The sequence below is a fragment of the Solanum lycopersicum genome, chromosome 4 (genome assembly GCF_036512215.1).
Source record: "Solanum lycopersicum chromosome 4, SLM_r2.1".
Classification (NCBI taxonomy): Eukaryota; Viridiplantae; Streptophyta; class Magnoliopsida; order Solanales; family Solanaceae; genus Solanum; species Solanum lycopersicum.
The window spans coordinates 2,841,460-2,868,221 of NC_090803.1; the positions used below are offsets into that span (position 1 = coordinate 2,841,460).

General features: G+C 34.8%; 1 protein-coding gene across 4 annotated transcripts; it reads left to right on the forward strand.

Moving 5' to 3' along the window:
* Positions 1-2,449: 2,449 nt before the first annotated feature.
* On the forward strand, positions 2,450-24,741 carry LOC101251770 (conserved oligomeric Golgi complex subunit 3). Of its 4 annotated transcripts, XR_002027500.3 has the most exons (26): positions 2,450-2,639; positions 3,441-3,524; positions 3,603-3,704; positions 5,335-5,379; positions 5,496-5,570; positions 5,695-5,790; positions 6,298-6,375; positions 7,317-7,402; positions 7,648-7,714; positions 7,879-7,941; positions 8,039-8,140; positions 8,293-8,397; positions 8,567-8,659; positions 9,224-9,312; positions 12,148-12,367; positions 13,705-13,791; positions 14,440-14,556; positions 14,642-14,674; positions 14,808-14,894; positions 14,972-15,034; positions 16,128-16,244; positions 19,754-19,846; positions 21,624-21,746; positions 21,955-22,055; positions 23,414-23,631; positions 24,226-24,741. XR_002027500.3 is itself a non-coding variant. In XM_069296940.1 (25 exons), exons 1-25 carry the CDS (start codon positions 2,541-2,543, stop codon positions 24,356-24,358), a joined length of 2,358 nt encoding a protein of 785 aa, XP_069153041.1. In that variant the 5' UTR covers positions 2,450-2,540; the 3' UTR covers positions 24,359-24,741. The 4 variants fall into 4 exon arrangements, 2 of the variants coding, with proteins under 2 accessions (XP_069153041.1, XP_010319364.2); XM_069296940.1 differs by lacking the exon at positions 23,414-23,631; XR_002027499.3 differs by having other exon boundaries at positions 2,474-2,639; positions 3,441-3,704.
* The last annotated feature ends 2,021 nt before the right edge of the window (positions 24,742-26,762 follow it).

The window sequence follows — 26,762 nt, forward strand, 5'->3', positions numbered from 1 at the left end:
AAAGAAACTATTTTTATAAGTTTTTATTAACTATTTATGATTTAAAGAAACAATTTTTATAAGTTTTTATTAACTATCTTTATGATTGCAATTTTGAAATGCTCAAATAAATATATATCTCTCTCTCTCACACATATATATATATATATTTGTTGATAAATCTTTGAAATATGAAACGTGATTTGAAATAGCAACTTCTTTTTTTTTTTTTTAAGGTCTATAAAAATTTTAAGAGTTCAACACTTTTATGTGCAATTGAAAATTATTTTCTGGTGCATCTTTAAATGGCACATATTTAAAGTTAGTATATAATATAATATTATTTATCAAAAAACATGAAAAAAAATATATTTAATTTTGCATTTATTATTTCATTGCATTCAACGATTTTGAATTTGAATTATATAAAAGAAAAAAAAATCATATTATCCTCGTACTGATAAATATATATATATTTTTTCATTGTAAATCTTTAGTACTTATATTCAAATAAATTATTTGTGTTTCAATTGTGCCTTTGTATATAAGAAAAACATAAATATATACTCTCGTTTCAATTTATATGTCATTATTTTTTATTTCATGCCGCAATAAGAAATTAAGTAAGTTTATCATTCTACTTCTATTTGATTTTTTGACGTTAACTTTTTATTTAATGAATATGAATTAATTTATTTTGAGTAATTAATTTGATCAATAAATATGAGTTATTTACTTAGTTTATCAAAGCTAATAACTCACAAAGATAAAAATAGAATGAATATTGTAATTTATGTATTGATTTTATGAAATGACATAAGAAGTATGATGGATTAATTATTTATATTAGTAGTAAGGATGATATATAAAAATAAAGAGATGGAATAATATATAATATGGTTTTATAGTTGTTTATTATTGTGATTTGTATTTTTTAACATAATTTTCTAATATTACAGATTCCTTTCCCTATTTTCAATTTATTGGTACTGAGTATTGACGAAATTTCTAAAGTCAGTATATATATAATTTTTTTTGGAAAAACGGTCTGATATACCCCCTTAACTTTGTCATTTGGAGCTAATATACCCTTCGTTACGAAAGTGGATCATATATGCCCTTACCGTTATACAAACGGCTCACATATATCTCTGCCGTTACAAAATGGCTCACATATATCCTTCATTTAACGGAAGTTAAAAAAAATAGTTTTAAGTTTATATTTATTACTTTTAATTTTTAAAAATATTATTTAGGAGTATATATGATTCTTCTATCAAAGTTCAAGGTATATTTTAATTTTTTTCATACATAAATTATTTTTTTGACTTCTTTTATTATAATTATTTGAGTTTCTTATTCTTAATTTATTTTTTTCTTTAATTCCTTAGTTTAAAGAAAAAAAATTTAAACTGCTTTTTTTTGTCTATATTGTTATTTGATTTCTGTATTCGAAGAAAAAATTTGGTCCATCTACAATAAGTTTTACAACAATATTAGTGAAACATAAATAAATTTGATTATCAAAATAATAATTCTAAATTAGTCATTGAAACAAAAAAAAAGTCAAAAAAATATGTTTAAAGAGAATTAAATTTACTCATATGAAATTATATTTTTTAGAAAAAAATAATAAAAAGTTATATTATTTTTTTTATTTCTGTTAGAGGAAAAAGTTATATGTGAGTCACTTGTTGAGGAGTATATCAGATCCTTTTTTTTTTAAAAAAAAAAGTCCATCAATATTTTTTTTGGAAAAAGGGTAAAAAATACCCTTCAACTTTGGTTTATTGTTTAACTTTGCCCTTGCCGTTAAAATAAAGTTAAATTTAGCCCTACTCGTTAAAATAAAGTTAAATTTACCCCTCCCGTTACTAATTTCACCATAATTACCCTTCATTTAACGTAATCCCCAAATTTGACTCCAATTATCCGAGGGGTAATTTTAAGAGCCTGTTTGGCTCAGCTTAAAAGCTGGTTTTTGACTTATTTAACTGTTTGGCAATACTCAAAATAACTTATTTTAAGTTAAAAAAAACTTATTTTAAGCCAAAAGTTAAAAGTTGGGGTAGAGGTGTTTTTTTTTTTAGCTTATAAGCTGTTTTAAGTTGACCACATTATTATCTTTTTGCCCTTAATATTTTTATACAATCTCCAAAAAACTACATAACCCTAATATCTCTTTCTTCCATTTTTACCCTTTCACGTTTGACATAGCAACTTCAGCACTTTTATCCAAACGCATAACTGCTTATTTTAAAAATAAGTTTCAGCACTTTCAAAAGTATTTTTTTAAAGCTGCTTTTATTAAGCCCATCCAAACGGGCCCTAACTGAGAGGGATAAATTTAACTTTTTTTAATAGCGAAGATAAAATTAAATAATAAACTAAAGTTAAGAGGTATTTTTGATCCTTTTTTCTATCGCAAAAAGTAATGAAAAAAAAATTAAAATATTACATGTCATTATTTTCTTTTTTATATTTTTTTATTTTTCTCCTCATTTTGGTTTCCCAAAACCAGAAACAGTTGTGGTAGTGGAAGAAGACAGTATTATAAACCCATGGCGACGGCGACGGCGACGGCGACGGCAACAAGGCCCGGCGTTCCAAAGTCGGCAGCTATTTCCAAAGGCTACAATTTTGCTTCTACTTGGGAACAGGTTCATCCTCTGTTTTCCTTTTTCCCATTTTTTACAGTGATCACATTTTCTCCAGATTTACTAGATCTGTCTGAATGCATAACAAAAGTTATGTTTGATGACTGCATTGCACTCATCGCTGCGTAAATTAATGAATATAGTGAAGTGCTGTTTGAAAAAGAAAATCACAATATTTGGTTTGATGTATTGCTGGACTTGTTGGATTCGTTGCAGATTAAGAGAATCCTTTCCAGCAAATGTATTGGTACTGAGTTTCATGAAATTTTCACTGACCAAAAAAATAAAAAAAAAGAGAAAGAAAAGGGTGTCAAAATTGTTTCTTTGTGTGATGTGATGAAGTTCTCTCATTTAATTTCAAGCCTGTGTTTGTTTGTTTGTTGCCTCGTTTCGATGAAAGGATTTAGCAGCTTGTAATTGTGTAGCATATTCTCAATTAAACTATCTTTTCATGTTTTATTCTCATTGTAATGTGACATTGCTTCTCTTTTTCCTCGTTGGCTAACTAGCTGTTTTCTTATCTACTGACACTTTTAGTTTTAGCTTGTTCTTGCAATTACTATTGGAAAATCACCTTATCAGTACTCACCTCCATCATGGATTTGATCTTTTATTTTTTGCGTTTGTTGGCCCTCAACATGTCAAAGTATATTGTTTGTATTGATAGAAAGAATTGTTTGTATGTATGTACATGTGTCTATTTCAGGTCTATTGAAAGTTATTCCTTTAGATTAACTAAATCCGCATTAGTGGCTATCTTGATGTTTATATCTTCAACGACTTGAGCTAGTTTTCTTCTTACAGAATGCTCCGTTAACAGAGCAACAACAAGCAGCCATTCAAGCACTTTCCCATGCAGTTGCTGAGAGACCTTTTCCGTCCAATTTGGTGAATTATTCCTTCTTGGTTGGTTTCAGAATACATCTATCTCAAACTCAAATTACTTGTTTTTATTTCAATTTCCAGGATCAAGTTTCTGGACACGATAACAGTTTCTCTGTCTCAACAAAACTCAATTCTATGGAGGATTCAGGGGCCATTGAAGCAGTCCTTGTGAATACAAATCAGGTGAGTTACTTTTGCGAGTGGAGTCGAGTTTCTCCCATTTGAGGGGCAGTCTCTGTTCCCTTACTTCCTTTTGGTGCACGCAGAGAGTACCTTGTATAAATGATTGGGTGGAGTTTGTAGACAATTATATCTTGTTGTAGATGCTTTACTGTTTGGAATAGCCCTGGTATATGGCCAATTTGCCCATGATTATGAATGAAAAAATATTACCTGAAAAAAAAAAACAATGTTTAGTTGGCACATCCTTTATTTTTTACATTTCCAGGTTGCAGATCTTAATATTCCATATTTCAAATAAGGGATCATGGATGATTTATTCCCTTATCAAAAAGGTTACATGGTCAGCTAAATGTTGGCAAGGAATCAAAACTAATAACATCTTGCAACCAATGCTAAAATATAGAGATATATTTGTGTAAGACTATAAAGTTGTAGTGTCTTGTACTCAGTGACTCATCAGCCACACATAACTGCTAAACCAATGAATATTTTTTATGATAAGGTAACTGCTAAATTGATGAGTTGAACAGAAGGCCTGATAATTGCTTGTTAAGAAGCCCCATCCATTGTTTTGGCTTACTAGATAATATGCCTCTCATTTTGGTTCTGATGATTGTCATTAACTAAAGAGGAAACGCCTTATGCTGGGCAAAGAATGACTAGAACTCACATTTAGTGAGAAATGATAGTCAATGTCTTCTGGGGTAGGAATAGCAAAATTGCATGGAATGTGTTCAGGGATGATGACCATAGTGGCTGTTTATGGCCTGGACCCTACCTGCTTGAGTAGAACAGTATTTGTGTCTATATATCAGAAAGACATTCAAAGCAATTTGTTCTAGAACTCCCTCCATATTTGAACTATAGTAGGCCTTCCATTCCATGGAGTTTGTTTTAGATTCTTAATTTGCATGCATGTGAAATGATAGAGATGGCCCTAGAAGTTATTTTCTTTTCTCCTTTCGTTTTATTCTAGGTAAAGAGATTGTCCAATCATTATGAAATATATACCTTGTCACCAAACAAAAGTTCTCTGTCAAAGACATCATTCAACAATTTATACACACAAGAACCTTGTGGGTGCACAAAATTTAACTATAGGAGATGATTTCTCAACCTTACGGAATCATTATCCACCCCTTTCAAAAGACCTACTCTCTCCTTCCAAAGAACCACAAGGGCTAATGGAGCTATATCCCGTGCCTTCATCTTCTTCTCTTCATAGTAAAGCCCCCTAGCTAGTCACACAATGAAGGTATGGTTTTCCATGTGTCTCTTTCCATTTCCGACGCCTTTTCCTGTTCAGTAAAGTCAAATTTCTTCACGGATCTTGGCAATTTGCATGATTCTCTTTACTCCAAAATGTTAAAAGTTACAGTCATAACTGTCAGGCTATTGGGCAGTGTAGTTGGAGTTAATCACCATCGGAATTGCTCGATTAGTACATGTCACTGTCCAGCAGAAGCAATCCACTTAATAAGAAGCTTTAGTTTTCCAAATTCGTTTCCATGGCAATATTTGTGTTGCATTCTTGTATACGCTTGAATACTGAATATGCTTCCTTTTCTGTAATGCTGCTTGAACTTGATATGCGTTTCCTCTTCCCCTTTGTGCTGTTTTGTTGATGCAGTTCTACAAGTGGTTTGCAGATCTTGAAGCAGCCATGAAATCAGAGGTTGGTCTTAGCTTGTTTATATGTTTTCTGTTTCTTCCAAAAGTTACGACTCACATGCTTCCTCTTTTACACTTGCTGATAAAAAAATATTACATATGCTTTCTTTCTGTGCGTAGACTGAAGAAAAATATCAGCATTATGTCAACACCTTAACAGAGCAGATTCAGACCTGCGATAGTATACTTCACCAGGTATTCTGAGAGGAAAAACAATGCTCATATACTCTTCTCTTAAGCCTTTTTGTTGTTGCTGTTCATCTATCTATGCTTACTTTCGAGTGACATGCCCTTACCCTTAAAACTGGCTCCATTGCAGGTGGATGAAACACTTGACTTATTCAATGAGCTGCAGTTGCAGCACCAAACAGTGGCAACAAAGACTAGAACCCTTCATGATGCGTGTGATAGACTGGTGTGTCAACCCATTTCTCTTAGCATGTGGGGTAACTTTAGCTATAGATTGTGCTTTTCTCTTTCATTCTGTATAAAATTTAGAGGAACAAAGGAGCAGATTAACATTAATTGTATGATAAGAGGATACGCTTGTAGCTAATGGAGTTCAATTTTTTGATGGACATAGTTTGCCTTGCTTTATGATGTTGAAAGTCATCATTGCCAATCTACAATATGGATGGATAGTTGCCAAATATCTTTAATTGCCACCTAGTACCAAGTAAATGCATTTCTTCATTTTGCGTTTACTTATTTTTTCTTCTATCTGAAGTGGCTGTTTGGCTTAAAGCATTATCTAGGTACAATTCATGTCGATATTGCATATTTATGATGTCCAGTGGGTGGTATTTGAAACTAGGAAGTTCCCTTTCAGTCTCTTATATTAATGAACATATAAAGAGGTAATAATTAACAACAGGGAGCAGCATTTGAATAATCTTCTTGTGTATTTCTTGTTTATTTGCAGCTTTTGGAGAAGCAGAAATTAATTGAGTTTGCAGAATCACTTCACAAAAAGCTCAATTACTTTGATGAATTGGAGAATGTAACGTCCGACTACCATTTATGTTGATAATATTCCATTTTTATTCAATTCCTTTTGCACTAGTTTCCACAGTAGTCTATCTATGCCTATGCTGAATTGCGTATGGTTCAACAGTCTCCAACATTAGCTTTTTCTGTCATATCCTCATTTTCCTACCCTTAATTTGGGTATCATTTTTCTGATTAGGGTTAGGTTTAGGATTAGGGGGATACGAATGGCCTGCATCAACTATATTTTGGGTGCAGAGAGTTAATGCTATCTATATATATTATGCTTTGATACATTGGTGAGGAAATATACCTAACTGAGAGTTTGAACTTTGAACTATGGAAAACAGCTTTAAGAAGTGAGAGCTTTATGCCTCAAGAGATATATGTTTCTTAATTAGATTTTTTCCACACCCACACAACGGAGGGCAGAGCTTTATTCTTTGTAAATTAAGCTTTGATTTAGATCGTTTTCTTCCTCGTGTTACAAATGAGTCGTCCAAAGCTATTCTTTCTCGTCTTCTCTAATCTAGTGCTTTTGGATTATTTTGACGTGTCTTGCTTAGCAAGTTATTTATTTAAGGTAATTTTTAATCTCGTCTTTTAGTCAACTCTTATTTGTCCTATTTATGTGCTTGTTGGTTTCTAAAGGAAAACTCTTTTAATTGTGAGATTGAAAATGAGAGTTCCTGTTTTAAATTCCCTATAGAGGAATATGTTTTTCACTCTCCACTGTTGATATTCTTGGTTTAGTTATGCCCATCAGCCTAAAATCTTCAAATGCCTTTTTGTTTAATTACAATTAATTGGGGCATTGCATCAACTTGATTTATCTTGTGCTAAATTTCCATTCAAGTCCTACTCTTCTTATTGAACTTCTCTAAATGTCAAAATACCCAGTTTTCTGTTTTTTTTATTTAGTCCCTCATGGTTGTCTTGCACTCCTGTTTGCAGGTTGCAACCACTTTTTATTCTCCTAGCATGAGTGTTGGTAGTACAAATTTTCTACCATTGCTTAAAAGACTTGATGAATGCATATCGTAAGTGACATTTCATTTCATATTACTGCAATGAAATCTTATGAATATTAGAACCACTGCAATGATGTAAAATCCATACTTCTCTTTGGTTATTTGTAAAGTTTACAATGTGGACATGTCTAGAGTCACAGGTTTCTTGTAGGGATTTGTTCTTTTATCAAGATTTAAGTCCTGTTGAATTAAGCTTGTAAATCTTTGCATAAGAGCACAAATAACCATTGTGTTTCTCCTCTGCGTTACTGAAGATATGTTGAGAGTAACCCACAATATGCAGAGTGCAGCATTTATTTGGTCAAGTTTCGACAACTTCAGGTACTTAAGAACTGACATCAACATTATGTAATACACTATCATATATGAAATCACATTTCTTTATACAGTTGGCATGGTTTAATGACATTCTTGGACGTAAGAATTCTAATCCCGTTGCCCGTTCTTTCTCTCTATCTGTTTTTTCTATGTCCTCCTGTAACCAGTCTCGAGCTCTGGGAATGATTCGCTCTCATGTTCTTTCCGTTCTTAGAAGTACTTCTTCTCAGGTAAATCTGCTTTATGCTTCACTGCTATATGCACCACAATCTTTGACTTGCAGATGAATGGTTGTATCTTCTGAGATAAATGTACCTATTTCATCAGGTCCAGGCTGCAATACGAAGCAGTGGTGGTAGCAAAACATCTTTTGCCGAGGGTATAGAGTCATCTATAATATATGTACGCTTCAAGGCTGCAGCAAATGAGGTAATATTGGAACATCTCCTTGCGTTTTAGTTTATAGAAACTCTATTACTTCGTTGTATCAGAATGAGTATTTCTAATCTCAAAAAATAAAATAAAAATAGGACTAGCTTTAACGTGTAATCCATGAACTTAATGATCTTAGTTACCTGCAGCTTAAGCCTATCTTGGAGGAAATTGAAAGTAGAACACCTAGAAAAGAGTATATTCAACTTCTTGAAGAATGCCACAAACTCTATTGTGAACAGCGCCTTTCCTTGGTGAGTATAAGCTGCTCCATTTAGTTCTCTCTCTCTCTCTCTCTCTCTATCTATCTATCTATCTATCTATCTATATATATATATATATTACGGCTTTTTTCTTGGTTATATTTTTTCTTCTCCTTGTTTGCCATTTTAATTAGTACTCCTTCTGTTTCATTTAATTCAGATAAGAGGTATAGTGCAACAGCGGATCTCTGAATTTTCCAGGAAAGAAGCACTGTCGTCTTTAACTAGATCTGGATGTGCATATTTAATGCAGGTACATTTAAATGGCTTCAGTACTTTTTACAATATTTTGTACTAGAGAGCAGTATGATTGTTACATCTTGCCTTACAAATCTTTGATGACTGTTCTTTCTATGGTGATGGTGGTGGTTTTTTTTAGTGTTGATGGGGGTATCAGAAGAAGAAGATGAAAAGACACAATTCAACGTTGACCTCCCAGTCTTGATAGTCATATGAACAATCCACATTCATTTTTCTTTTTATTTAATAGGATGAATTTAGAGCAATTATCTCATCCTCAAAAAAATCAAAGTAACTAGTTGTAAGAAAGTGAGTCACGTCTTACGTTTTCTTTTAATAGTTAGCTCATCTTAGTGTAGATGAATATTTCCTCTTAACTGGGTCTAGGATAAATGAGCTAAAGTTATGGCAGCCTTGGTTTCTTTGAGGAAGGAATCATATCTATATGTTTTTCTATGAATCACTATTGCCAAATATATATAGGAGGTTGCTTCTAAAAAAGTCTTGCTAAAGGCATATTAGTGTAAAATTGTGATATATATCTCTCCATAATTTACCTTTGACACCGTAAATGCAGGTGTGTCAGCTAGAGCATCAACTTTTCAATCACTTCTTCCCATCATCTTCAGAGGACATTTCGAGTTTGACTCCTCTTGTAGATCCTCTGTGAGTTGCCTTACTTCTCTTGTGGGGTTGTTTCTGCATTTGAACCATTTTGCTTCTTGCATATTTCCTTTCCCGTTTTTTCTTTTCTAATTTTCTTCTTTTCCCTTTTCCTTGTCTTGGTTCGCTAGGGTGGGTAGGGGTGGGGGTGTGGAGGTTTGGATTATCTGTATTGTTTTTCATGCACCTTGTAAATAAGGAGCCAAAATTGCAATTTTTTTTGGTGCCTGTAAGACTGTCATTTTGGTAGCTTGTGCCGTGCAAGAGTTGCTATCAGTGGTAAGTTGGTGCAATCGTTTTCAGACATTATTCGAGTGCTAATAAAAATCTGTGTGGACTATGAGGCGGCCCAATAGCTTAGTGATTGTCAATTTAGATTTTAGGGCTAGCACAAGATTAGTTCCTGGTTTGGAATTTGAAGCCATCCTGTGGGATCTATGCCTATCTATTCCTTTGAAAAAGCCGCTCTGGTCTGGATTTGCACCTTGCTCCGACCATCAGTTATGAATATGTGCTATATTTATATATCAAGTTGGTCTGGTCAAAATTTGCTCCTGCGAAGCTTCAACTACTTTTTTGACCTTAAATTTTGGACTTCGAGTCACAAATGTGGAGGTTACATGTGAAACTTATAGCTACTTCAAGGCAAACAAGGTCCTTCGAGTATACACCTTAACTTATTCTCCAAAACAAAAGTATAAGCTTTAACATCAAAGGTGGGTAAACCGTTACTTTTTGAAAAAGGCGGAAGAAAAATTATTTAAGTGAAGGGTAAGGAGTTGGCTCATTATCCATTAAGTTTCAAATCGTGTGCCAGTTGGCCCTTGGGATTTCTCGGTCAGGTGGGAAAGCAGTCTTCTATGCCCGGAAAAGTAGAATCAGAAGTCTGGTCTTATTTGCTTTCATGAAGATTAAGATGTTTGAATTTGAATACACATCTGAATATTAAGTTCTAAATGGTGGTGGCGGTGATGGTTCTCGGTGGTAGTTGTGAGTAGTAGCTAGTGTTGATGGTCGGTGGTAGTAGTGGTGGGTGGTGGTAGTGGCAGCTAATAGTTTGCAGTGGATAATAGTGATAACTATTGGTGGTGTTGAATGATTACGGTGGTTTGACTATATATAGTGGTGATTGTCGGTAGTGATTAGTGTTTGTTGTGGTAATGGTGGTTGGTGCTGATAATTGTAAATGTGGCTAGTGGCGGTGATGATAGTTGGTGATCTAGCATCTAAATACATTTCATGGATCCTTGAAAGCTGTTTTAACATACCTGATTTGTTATAAAGAGGTAAGGTTCATGTCCCCCTCTTTTTTTGTACAATATTTTTGATGTACAATGTAGGGGCCAAGCTAAATCTTCCACTCGTAGTAGAAGTAGACCACTAGAGACGTATTAAAAAAATAATAAGAAGTGGCAGTATTGGCAGTGGTGGTGGTTGTGGGTAAGGATGGCGGTAGTTGATAATTTTGGGCGGTAAGCCGGGAACGTGAATGGATGAAATTGTTGAACTACCATATTTGTAGAATTTTCTAAAAAGATATCTTAATGATACTAAGACTTGATTTTAGTAATTTAGATCTATTCAGACTCGTTAAGTGGTTGTAACATGAAAAAAACAAATGCATTTAAGATTTGAATAATTCAGATCTAAAAATAATCGGACTTAATGACTGAGATGTGAATGGTTAGGATTAAGACCATCATTAAGTGCAGACAAATGAGGCCTAAGGAAACCTAATTGTTGTCAATTACTACATGTTATGTGCTTCTTTGTGAATTATCTCTTTGCTGACTCCTCTCACTATCTGGGGTTTCCACTCATTTCCCCATTGTTGATACATAAAACTAGATGTCCATTGCACCTGTATCTTTCGTTTTGTTCATAAGTTTTCTTTTTTCCTTCTCTGGGTGTTTTAACTTACATGTATGTCCTTCCTGATTGTTGAGCAGAGAGACAGAAAGCCTTACGCTTTTACCCATCAAAATTTGACCTGGAGTATAAGCTTCATCATTTTTATAGTTTTTCTTGTCAAGTTAATGTGATCAGATAATATCAATGAAGTGAGTTCAGTTTCTAAAAGCATCAATAGAGTGAGCTATGGTTACTGATAGTTAATCTAATGGCAGATTTTCGATGTCGGTAAGTTTAATCAGTAGTGGAACGTGTACCTTTTATATATAAAAAGGTAGGGGAACATGTTATCCAGTTCACTTGATAGTACTCTTCTCTTTGCTCCATTCTTTTTATTGGAGATATGCATTCAGATATTCTCTGCCTCCTGCATTCTCAAGCTATATTTTTACTTGCATCCTTTGTTTGTAAATAAGATTATTTATGTTGTCCATGAGAAGTCATATTTTGAACTTATGTCCCAGCACAATTACATTTCCTTGTTATCATTTATCTCTGCATAACATGATATGAATATTCTGTGCATAGCATCTAAATCCACATGCACCTGACCCATCTCTCATTTGGTCCAGTTACAGCAGTTTAATGAAGCGTTGACATGTTATACTCCTTCCGTCCATTTTAGGTGACAGAGTTTAAAAAAGAAAGAAAGACTTTTGAAACTTGTGGTCTAACAGGTCATAGACATTTATGTGACTATAAAACATATCATTAAGCATAGAAATGTAAGTTTAAAGTTGAATAGTTATCAAAAAGGAAGAGGTGTCATTCTTTTTTGGATAGACTAAAAAGGAAAGTGTGTTGCATAAAATGGGACGGAGGAAGTATTATCTATGTGCCCCTGAAGCTGCTGGAACTTGAACTTTGTTTTTTTGATGATAAGTAACTTGATCATTAAGGTTACAATTACCTCCCTACCAACTGCAGGTGTACTTTCCTCTATGATACATTGCGTCCTAAACTTATTCACGAAACAAATCTGGATGTTCTTTGTGAACTGGTTGATATCCTTAAAGTTGAAGTTCTAGGAGAACAATTGAGCAGACGGGGGGAATCATTGGCTGGGCTACGTCCAACGCTGGACAGAATTCTAGCAGATGTACATGAGCGATTAACTTTTCGTGCTCGCACCTATATCCGTGATGAGGTAACATCCCAAGTATTGCTCGGGCATTTCAATTAAATGCTGTTTGGCGGCTTATCTGTTACTCAGACATGAGATAATATTATGCGAAACTTTGCGCATATTATTGTGCCACTCACTTTAATCTCGTTAATTTTCCTTTCCGCTTTCTTTGACTTTACCAGTTAATTAGCATTCTCATGGATAGATGAATAGTGCCAAAATTAGTTACAGGATAAATTAGGACTTCTTTTCTGTTGCATAGATTTTGGTTAAAAATGGAATGTTCATTTATACCAAACATAAGCAGGTAGCATCTCATGGTATATACTATATACTGTTGTTCAATATCTTAAACTTTTTCTCTTTATTGTTCTCGTAGCTGTACTATCTTCCATTGCTGTGATATGTAGTACCTTCCAAACAGAATAGCCCATTAGTGAAAATGAAGGATTTTTCATTGGATTTTGAAACACTTATCGTTTCAATTCTTTCCTATGATTGGCTTATCATGACAATGTACTCGAAAGTTGACCCTTGCACAGTGGAAGGAATATGCTTTGCGGCAGACTTCTGACAATTGGACATATCCAAGAGGCTCTTGAGTGAATTATACCAATTTATGTGATGTGGAGTAACCTTTTGGAATTTAAACCTAGTATGTACTTCATCCCTTTCTGATTACCTGGTTTCACTTAGTGTTGGACATACTAAGGAAAAATAGAAATCATAAAAGGTTGTTCATTATAGTTTTTCTCTTTTTTGCAAACCCAAAGCCCCGAAAGAGAGAAAATTCCAGCCAAAGGCCTTCCAAGTTACAACTCTGTCTACTTATTTACAAGTTCATGGAAAAATATAGGCCTATCCATCATTATGAGGAAATGCTTTCGTGTTCACCTTATTTTTGGCATTGTTGATTTGATATTTGTTCAATGTTCATTCGGTTCCCGAGCTAATCTTTTCTCCTTCCTGCCATACTTCCCTTTCTTCTTTGTGCATCATTTGTTTGGATTAATAATGCAAAGTGGTATGAGCTTCAATGTTGTATAACTTCACTTGAGATGTGTTTAAATGGGAAACATGGTCAGGATGATTCGTATAGCTGGTCCCAACTAGTTCCGAGTGAGGCTTACTAGTTGTTGGTAGGAGTTCCAATGGATTTGTATGGAGATGAAAAATGTCGTCTATTAGGGAATATGATAAGTTGGGATTGATAAGAAAAGGAAATTAGACCATATAAGTTGGGGTGACTGGAGTAAAGTGCACATGTATGTTTGGTTTCTGTATGCTTGAACTTCCTCAGATGTAACCAGTGGTCTACAAATAATTTGGTCTGCATTCTTTCCCTGCTTTGTTTTCAGATTGCAAATTACCTTCCTTCAGAGGAGGATCTGGATTACCCTAAAAAGTTGGAGCAATCTGTTTCAGCAGAACTGGATTCACCATCTGTAAGTGCCAAACTCCTTGTCCTGTGACGTGTATTCAGTTGAATTCTACATATATCTTTAGAGGAAGTAAGATCTAGGATGGCTTTTATCTTTATCTTTTTTTTGGATCTTTGTACTTTTTTAATGGAGAAGTTTGCATTCTCTTATGAAGGTTCTGTTAATCAATATCTTGCTTAATGGTGTGAACTGACTCTTCTTGACCTGTGATTCTAGTTGGATGACATTTATTGTACAGTTCGAACTACAAAGCAAGCTATATTAAAGTTGAAGGTGTAAAAATTGGAAATTTAGAGGTCTGGTGGAATTTGTATATTAAAATTCTTTTTTCTTTTAAGAAAGAGTTCTAGGATTTGTGGTAGTATAGACTATAGAGCTTTTAATTGGTTATTTTATTTTCAATAGGTCAAATGTGCTGCTTTAGCAACTTTCACTAAGACTTGGTGTATATCGATAAAATTGTTTTAGAAGAAGATAAGTTAACTATTGCTGATTTATTTAACTTGAATTTGTTTTTTTGCTGATACTTTTCCTGCCTCTTTGCTGTCAAACATGATTTCTGCATTTTTGCACCATATTCTATGTATCAGTTTTTTTTCTTTTGCTACTTTGCACCATATTCTCTGATTCCTTATTTTAAATTTGGTACAGACTGAACTAAATCAAGATGTTTCCGGAACTTGGTATCCTCCACTGGAGAAAACCATATCATGTCTATCAAAACTGTACTGTTCTCTAGAAACAGCTGTTTTTACTGGATTGGCTCAGGTAAGCAGTTGGTTTCTATTAGTGTCCCTTTTAATTGTAGCCAGATGTTACTGGATCCTTATTTTCTTTTTTTTTTTTTTCTCAGGAAGCTGTAGAGTTTTGCTCGTTATCCATTCAAGTAAGTTTTCTTCTTTATTGGAGTTCATGTATTCTGTTCTGCTGATTATGCTGTTAAAATTTGTAATCTTGTATTATTCATATTTTTTTGTTCAATATGCTGTTTGTTATTGCTGAACTTCTAATTCCTTCAGAAAGCTAGCAAACTTATTGGCAAAAGATCGTCATCAATGGATGCACAACTTTTCCTAATAAAGCATCTACTCATCCTGAGGGAGCAGGCAGGTTTCTCTTACCTGCTTATGAAATTCCTAGTTATTGTCATAGCTGCTGGATTCTAACTTAAGATGCCTTCCAGATTGCCCCATTCGACATAGAATTTTCAGTCACGCATAAGGAACTTGATTTTTCACATTTGCTGGTGAGTATTGAGTATCTGCCATTTATGCTGGTATTCATTTTTTCGTTGTCCACCACTTTTCTGCTGCAGATGTATATTTCTTTAATAATTTCATTATCACACTTGGAGAAGAAGCTCTTTTTGGATATATTTTTGGTTTGTTATAAAGGCAGAGTTTACTAGTGAAAGAATGGAGATGGGTTATTCTTTGTTAGCTCTTGTTATAAGACTTACTAGTGAGAGGGGAAGATACTTACCCCACGACTCTATTTAGATTCCTAGAGCTTCGAGGAAGGTGTGTTTCTTTGTATGGTTGGTGGGAAGGGGTGCGGTCTTAAAAGCGGCAAATTTGAGGAGGATCACCTTTGTTAGTTGGTGCGTTATGGGTAAGTGTGCATGAGAAAAACAATGTGTCTAATCGGTCATGGAGGGTGGCCGTCAACTTGTTTAGGATGCAATGGGTGATGTCAGGCATAGTGAAGGAGGCATGACAAAGTTAGATGTCGGGCACAATGAAGGATGCTTTACAAAGCTGGACTCATAAGAGGGGGAAGAGAAACTTTAGGGCATACAGTGTTGCCCGTTTAGCAATCATGTGGGTCATTTGGAAAGGGAGAAATAGGAGGGCATGCAAAGGAGTGGAGCAAGACTCGTATAATTGCAGAGTAGCGTTTTGTCTCTAGTTTCTCTTTTGGTGTACTTTCGAGGTCCCTATTTGCATAGAGGATTGAATCTCTTATGTTGAGAACCATATTTTGATCTAGGCTCTCTTCTTTTGATATACGGCTTGTATACGGGCTACTACCCCCGTTTGTTAACAAAATGATTTACCTTCTCAAAAAGAATAATTCTATCATTTTATAGTGAAACGGACCATCAGTTTAAGCCTTCAAATCTGAGCTTTGAAACTGTGCGTAACTGATCCTCGAGGATTCTCGGTTATAATCAAATGATTATCTAATCACATCTCAGAGCCATTGAGCAGCTCCTATTCTGTAGTGGAATGGACCATCAGTTTAAGCCTTCAAATCTCATGCTACATGTGTCCAATTTCTTAGCTATACAATGTTTGATTGACTGTTAGATTGTAAGAGTTACTTTTATAAATTTTCAGGAGCATCTGAGGCGGATTCTAAGGGGTCAGGCATCAATCTTTGACTGGTCGAGATCAACTTCATTAGCTAGAACTTTATCTCCACGAGTTTTGGAAAGTCAAATTGACGCCAAGAAGGTACCTGATCCACTTATTTTACAGTAGTTTTTACTTGAGTAGCTATTTTTATCAAAGGATTGTCGTTATTTTTATTAAACGTTCTCGTCTAATTAAAAAAAGATTAAATCTACATGCATTTTGGTTGACTCTTCTGTATGAACGATAATCACTTAATTGTAATGTCAAAAACAATTATCACTTAATTAATCACTCTACACCTGAATTCAAACTTGTTATTATTAACAGTCGTCATAATATGATAACTCTCTTACGGACCATTAACCTGCATCACACTCCTGGTTTATCCATACTTGGGAGCAGTTTTGCTCAAAAGGTTATTTCACATAGGTGAATTTCAGTATAAAGAATTGTTCATTTCACTTTTTTGTTCTGCAATCTGTTCCACAGTTCTTTGCTTAGTGATACCATAGATTGGTAAACAACTGGAGGGCATTGAATAGCATACTAATGTCGAATACCATAGTTCATCACCATCCAAATTAAAAAGAAAAAAAAAAGACATCTAGGAAGCATGTTTTTTCAAGCTCTGAACAGTGAGTGGCAATACATTGTACACTAAGAGCTGTGTTGATCTTTGTTTAGCATTACCTGACTGATTCATGCTGATAATGATTAATGATGTCTGAGAACCCTTGATTTAAGTCCTTTTTAAATTGCTAGATTGTTATTGGCCACATGCTTAGAAAATTTGTGCTTCCTCGTTGTCACGACTCAACCCACAGGGCCGTGCAGGCACTTACTCTAACACCTAGATAGGAGAACCCTTACCCCAAAACTGAAACATGAAATGCGGGAAGTGAACAATTATAGGCTAAACACCTTATTTAAATATGGCAGTGCTCAAACTTAGTTAAAAAACAAGTATCTTTGTCCAGAATTAAATTGAGCCCACCCAAGGAACTAGTCTAAACATTTACAAGGGCTTCTAAAGAGTACAAATTATGAAAGAAATAAGAAACAACTCCCACCATAAGGAAAGAAAAGTGGAAGCTGTCAGAGATCATTATCGTCTTCTCCGATGAAACTTCACTGAAACCTGCAACCAGACTATGCCAAGTGACATAGCAAGAGTAGTATCAGTTCATACAACACATACTAGTAGGCATCATCAGTCAATCTGAATCCCACATAATATCATGCAAATAATCAAAGAACCATGAAACTTGGAGATATAATTAGGACCCCGACCCTTCAATCATCACCTTTGCTACCAAGCAATGCTACCCTGGAACTCATACGCTCTATCCCAAGTCACGCACCTCCTTCCGCTGCCAAATCTACCATCTAAGCCCTTTCCCCCCTCATATCAGATCATTACCTAACACTTCTATTAGATAGACTTTCCAAACCACTCATTCGACCAACACCAGAATTCCTCTACTATTTCCATTCCTGAATCCTAGTCCACTACTAACTCTGTTAACCGTTCTACTACTCTCCCTCAAGCTCTCATGCCAACACCCTATCCCTTGACCAATTTAGTAAAGCACCTGCAAAACCCCTACTAAACCACCTTGATTGAAATCCCCTTTATCAGATGACAAAACCGTGCAAACTAATGCATAAGCAAAACTCTCCGTCAACATCCTGACTTAACAACCACCCGAGACATGTACCTATACTTGATTCATCATACCTTTAGAGTAACCCGAACCACAAAGGATCCCTAAGACATCATTTATAGTGTTTAACATGCAATCCCGGTTTAAATTTTTTTGACTTCATTCGTAAGACGTGTGTGTCTACTTATTCAACTGTATACAACTTTAAGTGCTTACTTGTGCACACTCAAAGACGACATAGATATCAACTAAGGCCAAGTAAAGAGCACATTTATATATTATAACTTTGTTTTTATTGTTCTTTTCCTGTCAATTTTCTTAGTTATTCATTAGCTCTATAATCTTTTTTTTTTGATAAATCAAATAAATTATCTCAACTTATGCCAAATCAGAATTCCATTAACATTATTTGTGAAATTCCTGGATGCATCCATTGCAATTTATGCATTCTCAAGATCATACAAAGATCTTAAAATTGGCTTTGAACTGGTATTCTATCCCAATTGTTCTGTACAGAGTTTTATTTTCTTCACCATAGTTCTATGGGCTAATAATTCGGATGCCCCTTCCTTTTCTTTTGTCATCATAGTTATTAAGTTGGAGGTTTGGATACGTCCAGAGTCTAAAGAATTATGGTTAAGTAAGCCAAGACTGAACACTTGGAGTCCAAGTTCAGTGATGTGACACATGATTCCGACGGAGAAGTGATGCTTAATTGACATGTCATCCAAAAGAGAGGTAGTTTCAAGTATCTTGGGTCTATTATCTTGGGGATTTGAGAGATCAGCGAGGATGTCACTCACCATATTGGTGTTGGATGGACGAAATAGAGGCTCACATCTGAAGTCTTTTGTGAAAAAAAAGTGCCACCTAAAGTTAAAGGCAAAATCTATAGAGTGGTGGTTAGAGTTAGACCAACTATGTTGTATCATCTATGGGGTAGAGTAGTGGCCAGTCAAGAATTCTCACATTCAGAAGATCAAAGTGTCGGAGATGAGGATGTCGCAATGGATGTGCAGGTATACTAGGTTAGATGAGATTAAAAATGAGGATATTCAAGACAAGGTGAGAGTGACTTTGTTGGAAGACAAGATGTCGGAAGCAAGGTTGAGATGGTTAGGACATGTGATGAGGAGATGTGTGGATACCCCATTGTGAAGGTGCGAGAGGTTGGGTATGAATCGATTCGTGAGAGATAGTGGGTAGACCGAACAAGTATTGTGAAAAGCGATCAGACATGATATGGTGCAGTTGCATCTTACCGAAGACATGACCTTAGATAGGAAGGTATCGAGGACACGGATTGGGGTAGAAAGTTAGTATGACGGAGTACATCCATACTGGTAGGTAGGAGTGTGTTGTCTTGTTGCCCTTATCAGTAGTTGTAGTACTACTCTTTTAGTTTCTTGTTCGTTATTTTCTTTTACTATCTATTGTTTCGTGTAGTTTGATTATAATATTATTTTATGGAAGTACTGTTCTGCTTCTTTCAGTTGTTTTTGTTACCGTATATTGTCTCTCGTATGTTTCCATTACGTTTTCTCTAAACTGTTTTTGTCTTGTGTTGAGGGTTTATTGGAAACTGCCTCTCTACCTCACATCTGAGGTAGAATTAAGGTTTGCATATAGTCTACCCTCCTCACACCTCACTTTGTGGGACTACACTAGGTATATTGTTGTAGTTTCAAAGTTAGGTATGCGTAGAAGAGTGGTAAAACAGGCTTACGTTCGCCTCTTTGTCCAGTTATGCTTGACGATTTGTTATCCTTCCTTTCTTATTTTACATTCGGCTTGCCCTCTTCCTTCTTTGAAACAAGGGTATCGACATTAACATTGAAAGATGCGACTTTTTCAACCCTCATCATTGGAAAAAGTTGGGCAGGGTATGAATGATGAATACAAGATTTTTGAAGTTCAATTTGTAAAAAGCTTCTTTGAATGCAGGAATTGGAGAAAAGCCTGAAAACTACTTGTGAGGAGTTCATTATGTCAGTGACTAAGTTAGTTGTGGAACCATTGCTTTCTTTTGTGACAAAGGTTAGTTCTGTTTTCCATTTTCATCTTTTGTTGTTTTCTTTATTTGTAGGAGCAATCTTTCAACATTTTCAAGAGGAATTAGGTGTTGACAGAGTGGAAGGAAACATTGTGGTGTATGGAAGGAAGAATAGGGAGAGGGAAAAGGAAAAGGAGGGGTAGGAAATGAAGATAGGAGGAACTAAAAAGATGTGATCTATGGATATTAGGATAAATAATTGAAATATGAGAGGGATGATGACCTGAACAAAAGGGTCATCATCAAGATAGGCATAAGAAAATGGGGGTAAATCTACCCCCCCTTTAGAAACTGAAATGGAGGTGTCAGATAGTATTGTGAGAAGTGTGCGGTGTTAAGGGGGTAGGTAGAATGTTGGAGGAATGACAGGAAATTAGAGATTGTGGAGGATAAGAATAGTGAGTTTATGTTAGCATCTCAGTTTAGATATACTGGAAATGGGATGGGATGCAGTGGGGATTTCGAGGAGGTGGTTATGGTCTGTGGGAGGGGTCTAAGGAGAATTTTTGGGAAGTAGCTCTTTACCTGTCTCCTTTATTTTATAGAAATTTGGTACTCCAACGAGATGGTTAAAAACTCAAGAGCTGCAAAATATTGGACAAACTGAAACAACAACAGCATACCCAATGAATCCCACAAGTGGGGTCTGGGAGGGTAGAGTGTACGTAGTCGAGGTAGAGAGGCTGTTTCCGATAGACCCTCGACTCAAGTGTAGCAATTTTAGGATTAAAGAAGAAGAAGACTCTGACAAAAACATAACAACTAATAGGAGAAGCAGTGCAAAGCCTACAGAAAAAAATATGAACAGCCACTGAGTAGTGCAGTAGCCGCAACATAATAAACAGATGAAGATAGATATCAAAAACTAGAACTAACAAGAATAGGGCTAGTACCACGACAAACACCACTAGCCTGAACTCTCGAAAGCAAGGCAACACTCCACTACCTACCAACCTTCTGCCCTAATACACGACCTCCACACCCTCCTATCTATGGCCATGTCCTCAGTAATCTAGAGCTGCGCTATGTCCTCTCTAATCACTCCTATCCTATGCTTTTTCAGGCTACTTCTACTTCTCCTTGTGCCTGCTACATCCAACACAACCTTTAAAATTCAAGGATGATGGAACCGCGCTCTACCCTTTCCCACTTAAATACTGGACTTAGTTCACTTGGGTTAGGGCTCAAACTTATAATGTAAGACACAAGCCCCTCAACCTTTGAGCTAACCCCTTTGAAATTTTACATAGTCATCACTATATCATGTATAACACAAAGACACACCAACATGAAATCTATAATTTAGGTAACTAGCTACAATACCACCTGTTATCTATAATTCAGGTAACTAGCTACAAATACCATCAATTATGTAATTAAATGATGCTGATTCCTTAGTAGACATCATAAAATCCTTGAAAAATGAAATAGGACATACTGTTGCTTTTTTGAGAATCTGGAAATATGGCTACTATCATAGCCTTTTTGCTGATTTTCAATATGTGACCCTCTTTTTTACAAAAACCATAAGTGCTTTGACCCGCACTGTCTCTATTGAGTCATTAACATTGGTATTTGACCTGAGACGTATTACTGATGGACATGGGAAGCAGTAATAGGACTTGTATCAAGGTCTGAATGCATCGTGAGCTTAAGTGTTAGAGTTGAAATCTAATGTTTTTATGACCTTGTAGATTTGTTCATTTCCTTATGAATCTTCTTTTTGAAGGTTTTAACTGTTAGGTATTGAATGTCTTATAGGTTACGGCTGTTAAAGTTGCATTATCTAGTAGTCAAAATCAAAAACTGGAGTCTGGGATTGCAAAGCCACTCAAGGATCATGCTTTTGCTTCACCAGAAAAGATTGCCGAGCTTCTTCAGAAGGTAAACAGATAGATAAGCTTATCTTTTGTTGAAATAAAGAAAAAACCTTTGTGCAAGACTGATTTTGTTTTACACAAATTGCTGAATGAACCAAAATAATCAAACCAATCAATTTACTGGTCGACAAACATCATGCCTGCTGATCATTTGTTATTCAATCTGTTTTTCCCTCTCTTTTGACCTACATGCTGATTCATATTTGGCACAGGTCAACACAGCAATAGATGAAGATTTGCCTAGGGTATTGGTAAAAATGAGGCTCTATCTGCAGAACTCATCGACACGTGCAATACTTTTCAAACCCATTAAGTAAGATCTTCTGTGCAGTTATATCGTAGTAAAACCTGTTTAATTTGTTTACATTTTAAATCTTTATACTTGTGAGAAGTAAAGGCATAGGAACATATTATTGAATTGTGTAAACCACATTATTACAATGAGCCCATAGATTACAATCCTTTTACAGTAAGACAATATATACTGAGCTTCTTACAAATTTAACTAATACGAGGATTAATGAGGGACTAGGCGAAAGTACGTGCAAGCTAATTATTTGATGTCACAAAATTTGTAACAATATCTCCCAACAGCTAAGTTGTTCGGACTCGGTTGTGGGTGTCTGTTATGGGTGTGGATCTAGAGATCGGTTCCTTACATGATTTAAATTTTATGATTATGCTAAAAATAATTCAAATATCTTTAAGTAGAGTTATGAAAATATGTCTAAATTATGGTGGACTATTTGGAAGAGCAATACACTAACTTTTGAGAGCAAGTTAGAATATGTAAATATTATTTAGTACAAATGCATCTCCTTACTATTTTTTAGGTGTAACATGACTTACTAATCATCTACTAACCATTATAGACTTCTTGAGTTCATTTCACTTTCAACAATGATATTGACCTGAAAATATCTCTAAAGCACCTTGTGGTTGCAAACTTTTTAATCCAAATATTTTTTAGTGATAAAAAAAAAACCTAAATTATTATTTCACCCTATCTTTTGTTTCGATTTCAGAAATTATTGTATCTATTTCAAATTTCTCTATCTATTTTGGTGAAAGTATCCAAAATAGGTTGATCCTATCCGGTACAGATCCCACACCCATGTCGTGTCGACATGGGTATGACACCGAATGTGAAGAGTCTGTGCAACTTAGCCTGAGAGTATTTTTTTTCTCTGATGAAGTGACGTTCAATCTAAATGTGTTTAGTTCTCCAATGGAAAATCGGATTTGGCACAACACTAAAGGCAGTTTGACTATCACACAGGTTCCATCTTATTGATTCTTTAAATTGTAATTCTCTGAGGAATTGTGTCATCCATCCAAACTAGATCGAGTAACCACACTTAGGTTCTTACTTTTCCAACACATAATTTTACTCAGAATTTATCTAAAGCATACTTCTGTTGTGATATAACTATACTTGATCTAGACAAGAGCGGCCTCAATACTTAGAATATACTTCCATCTTCCTAAATCCTTAGTTTGAAAGTGCTGAAAGAGATGTTGCTTCAGACTAGTGATATCATCCTGATCGTTGCCAGTAATACTGCAATAGCAATATGTTAACATAAACCACCAAATAAATACACTGATTGAGAGTGATCAGCTTCACTACAAGTCATGCCAAACACCTGAATAACTGTGGTAAGACTGTAGAAAAAGAATGACTCAAAACACGTTGGAGAAGTGCGCTAGTGTGTGGAGCAGATGCACCACCGTAGACCTTGTTGTTGCCGGCACATGGGTGTCTATGAAGGGTCAGATGCCGGAGGGACTTGCTGGGTGTGTGTTTGCTTTAGTTTTCTGAACCTCGGAGCAGTGTTGGCTTTTTGATGACAAATTCAGCCCTAACAGTAGCTGGAAATTAAAACAAGGTGACCTGTCTGACTTAGTTCTCTTTCCTGGATGCGTCTCATCATTGCTTTGATACCATAAGTCAAGCCATGGGAAAATACTATTGAATTATGTAAACCACATTAATACAATCAGGCCCCATTTATAGACATTACCATCCTTATCCACGTAGGACAGTAAGTACATTAAATTCTAACAATACTTTGTGTCTATATGTGTCCTTTTGTGGGTTTAAGTTAACGAAATTAGATGGATCAATTCATTCTGTTCAGACATGAGGAAACAATAGTTCTACTTTTTTTTGTCCATTCCCAGCATAATCTTATTCATTATGAGGGACAACTTGTTGAACTTTTTGTCCCGGTTTCCTTTACATGATGTATTTATGGTCACAATAAGCTACAGCCTATGCATAGGTGGCGTGCCAAAAACTGTAACTTGTGACAATAGCTTCCTACAAGAATGACGTAATTATTAAGGAAATATACAAACACCACACATTTAATTTCTGTGTGTTAAGGTCATGCTTTGTATTGTTACAAGTTCTGTACTTTGTACTTCTTTTATCATTTAAACGATTCTGAAACTCTAAATCCGTTTTCATATTTGTGCAGGACTAATATATTGGAAGCACACATTCAAGTGCTATCCCTTCTGAAAAAAGAATATACACCTGAGGATAGACAAGACCTTGTCAAGATGGTCTCAATGCAGAATTTGGAAGCTAAACTAGATAAGCTTCTATAATGAGCTTCCGTTATAGAAGCTTATCATTTACTGGTAATCATAAAGCTTCCACGATGAGCTCCCAAAGGCGATGCTTACTTCAACTCCGACTTCTGTAATACCAGAATTTATCGTGGTGGAGGTTCCGGGAACTGCATGGAGGAAGGTTTTAACCCCAGTTCAATCCATATACATCGATCATACATGTAAAGCTTTGTTGAAGAGTTGACTTCTGGATTTGTCTGTTATCAGAAGAATTTCTCATTGATTCACCCAGGCTGTAAACAGAATTTTGATCGTCATAGTTTGACTTGACACAAAATCTAATATTTAAATGTGAACTTTTGGGACATGATCTTAAACATATCATTATACTATTTTGGGTGTTATAACTTTTTGAAACATGTGAATGTGTCAATAGTATGTGTAGCTATAAACTGAACTTCAATGAGCTGGGTTGTGAAAGTGAAAACCCTACCTTTATTTTATAGTGGGATCAAAAGATCAATTTTTTTTTTTGGAATGAAGAGAACGCGGAAGGTCCAATATATCCAGTGTAATTTCACAAAGTGAGAGTGAGTTGGGGTAAAATATGTCGGTTTTTTGAATTTTAATTATCACCAAATGTTAATCGAACTACACCTCAACTATCAATTGTTCATCACTTTTTCTATCTAAAATAATAAAAGCAGACAACTGATGATTAAAATGTATTTCGTTAAACGTTTGATGATAATTTCAACTAAATAACACACCACTTGGTGAAAAATCCTTGAAACTACATAAAGTTGCCAACAAAATCTAGGCAAATTCTCATGGAAGGTTTGTTAAATTATCCCTATCAATTAACTTCATTTCCTTTTCCTTTTCGTGTCTTCTAATAAAACCTAAATTTATAAATTATTATTTGGTAGTTAGTAGTAGTACATATTACGTCCTTAGTACTTTTTTTTTTTTTTTAAAAAGGCATTCTGATGTTCGATATTTATATTAGAATTAAACTAAATCTAAAATCGTGTACTGCAGGGTTCATTTCTCTGAATAAGTTTTCAACAATATTTTTTTCATTCTTAGAAACTCAAATTATAATCGACCTCTGATTAAGCGCGAAAATATTCAAAATCATTCCTATCACACATCATGTCACCAGTACTTCATAATTCATAACTACTAAATCGATCAAATGGGATAATGCCCAAGTACCCCCTCAACCTATGCCCGAAATTCCAGAGACACATTTATACTATACTAAGGTCCTATTGCACCCCCGAACTTATTTTATTAATAATTTTTTACCTCTTTTTAGCCTACGTGGCACTTTCTTGTGGGCCCAACGATAGTTGACTTTTTTTCCAAACTAGTGTCACGTAAGCTAAAAGGGGTAGAAAATTACTTATAAAATAAGTCAGAGGGGGGTAATAGGACCTTAGTATAGTATAAGTGTGTCTCTGGAATTTCGGACACAAGTTGAGAGGGTACTTGTGCATTTTCCCCAATTAAATCTCCAAATTAGTTACTCTGAAGTTTGAAGAAAAGTTTCCAATTCAATTCAATTAATGCCACAACAGTTTCATAGTTGATGCCTTTTACAGCTTTAAATTATTTTATTTTTGCATCATATATATAACTAGAATGAATTCATGAAATGAAAAAAAATACTGCAAAAATATTGGACCACATAAATTTATCACTCACTCTACCTTGTTATAAAAGTTGAAATAAAAATAGTATGTATTAATTTATTAAATGACATAGCTGGTTTTGTATGGTCATAAATTGTAAAATGTTTGGAGCTTTTTAATGTCATACGAAGTAAATGTGATTGAATTATTATACCATGCTTTTTTACGTTAGTATACATTAAAATGAAAATTGTTAGGTCATTTTATTTTTCAACGAAAAAAGAAAGGCATTTTTTAAATGTTAAGTCAAATAATTTCATACGATCAATAAAAATTGTGGTGGAGCAAATAGCAAAACCTTTCATCTTAATTAAATCAGTTTTTTTTACTCGAAATTTGAGTATAATTTTTTTTTTGTTATAAACTTTTTATTTTTAAATGAGACTTTCACCTAGTGTGTATTAACAATTAGTTAGGGGCCCTCACATAAAGAGTACTTTTTTACTTATTATTTCTCGTTCGATATCTGATGGCTATATTAGAGTCTGATTCGCATTGAAAAGTTTCACATTAAAAGATAAAGTGCTCTCCAACAAAGCTCATTACATATCCAGTAGTGCTCGAACTCGAAATCTCGAATTAAGAATAAAAAAATATTTTTCACTTCACCACCAGATCGATAATTAAGAAGATATTTATTAATAATTTATTAAATGACATAGCTGGTTTTGCATGGTCATAATGTTGGAGCATTTGTTTTGTCATAAAAAGTATATTTATGGAATTGAGTTATTATATACTGT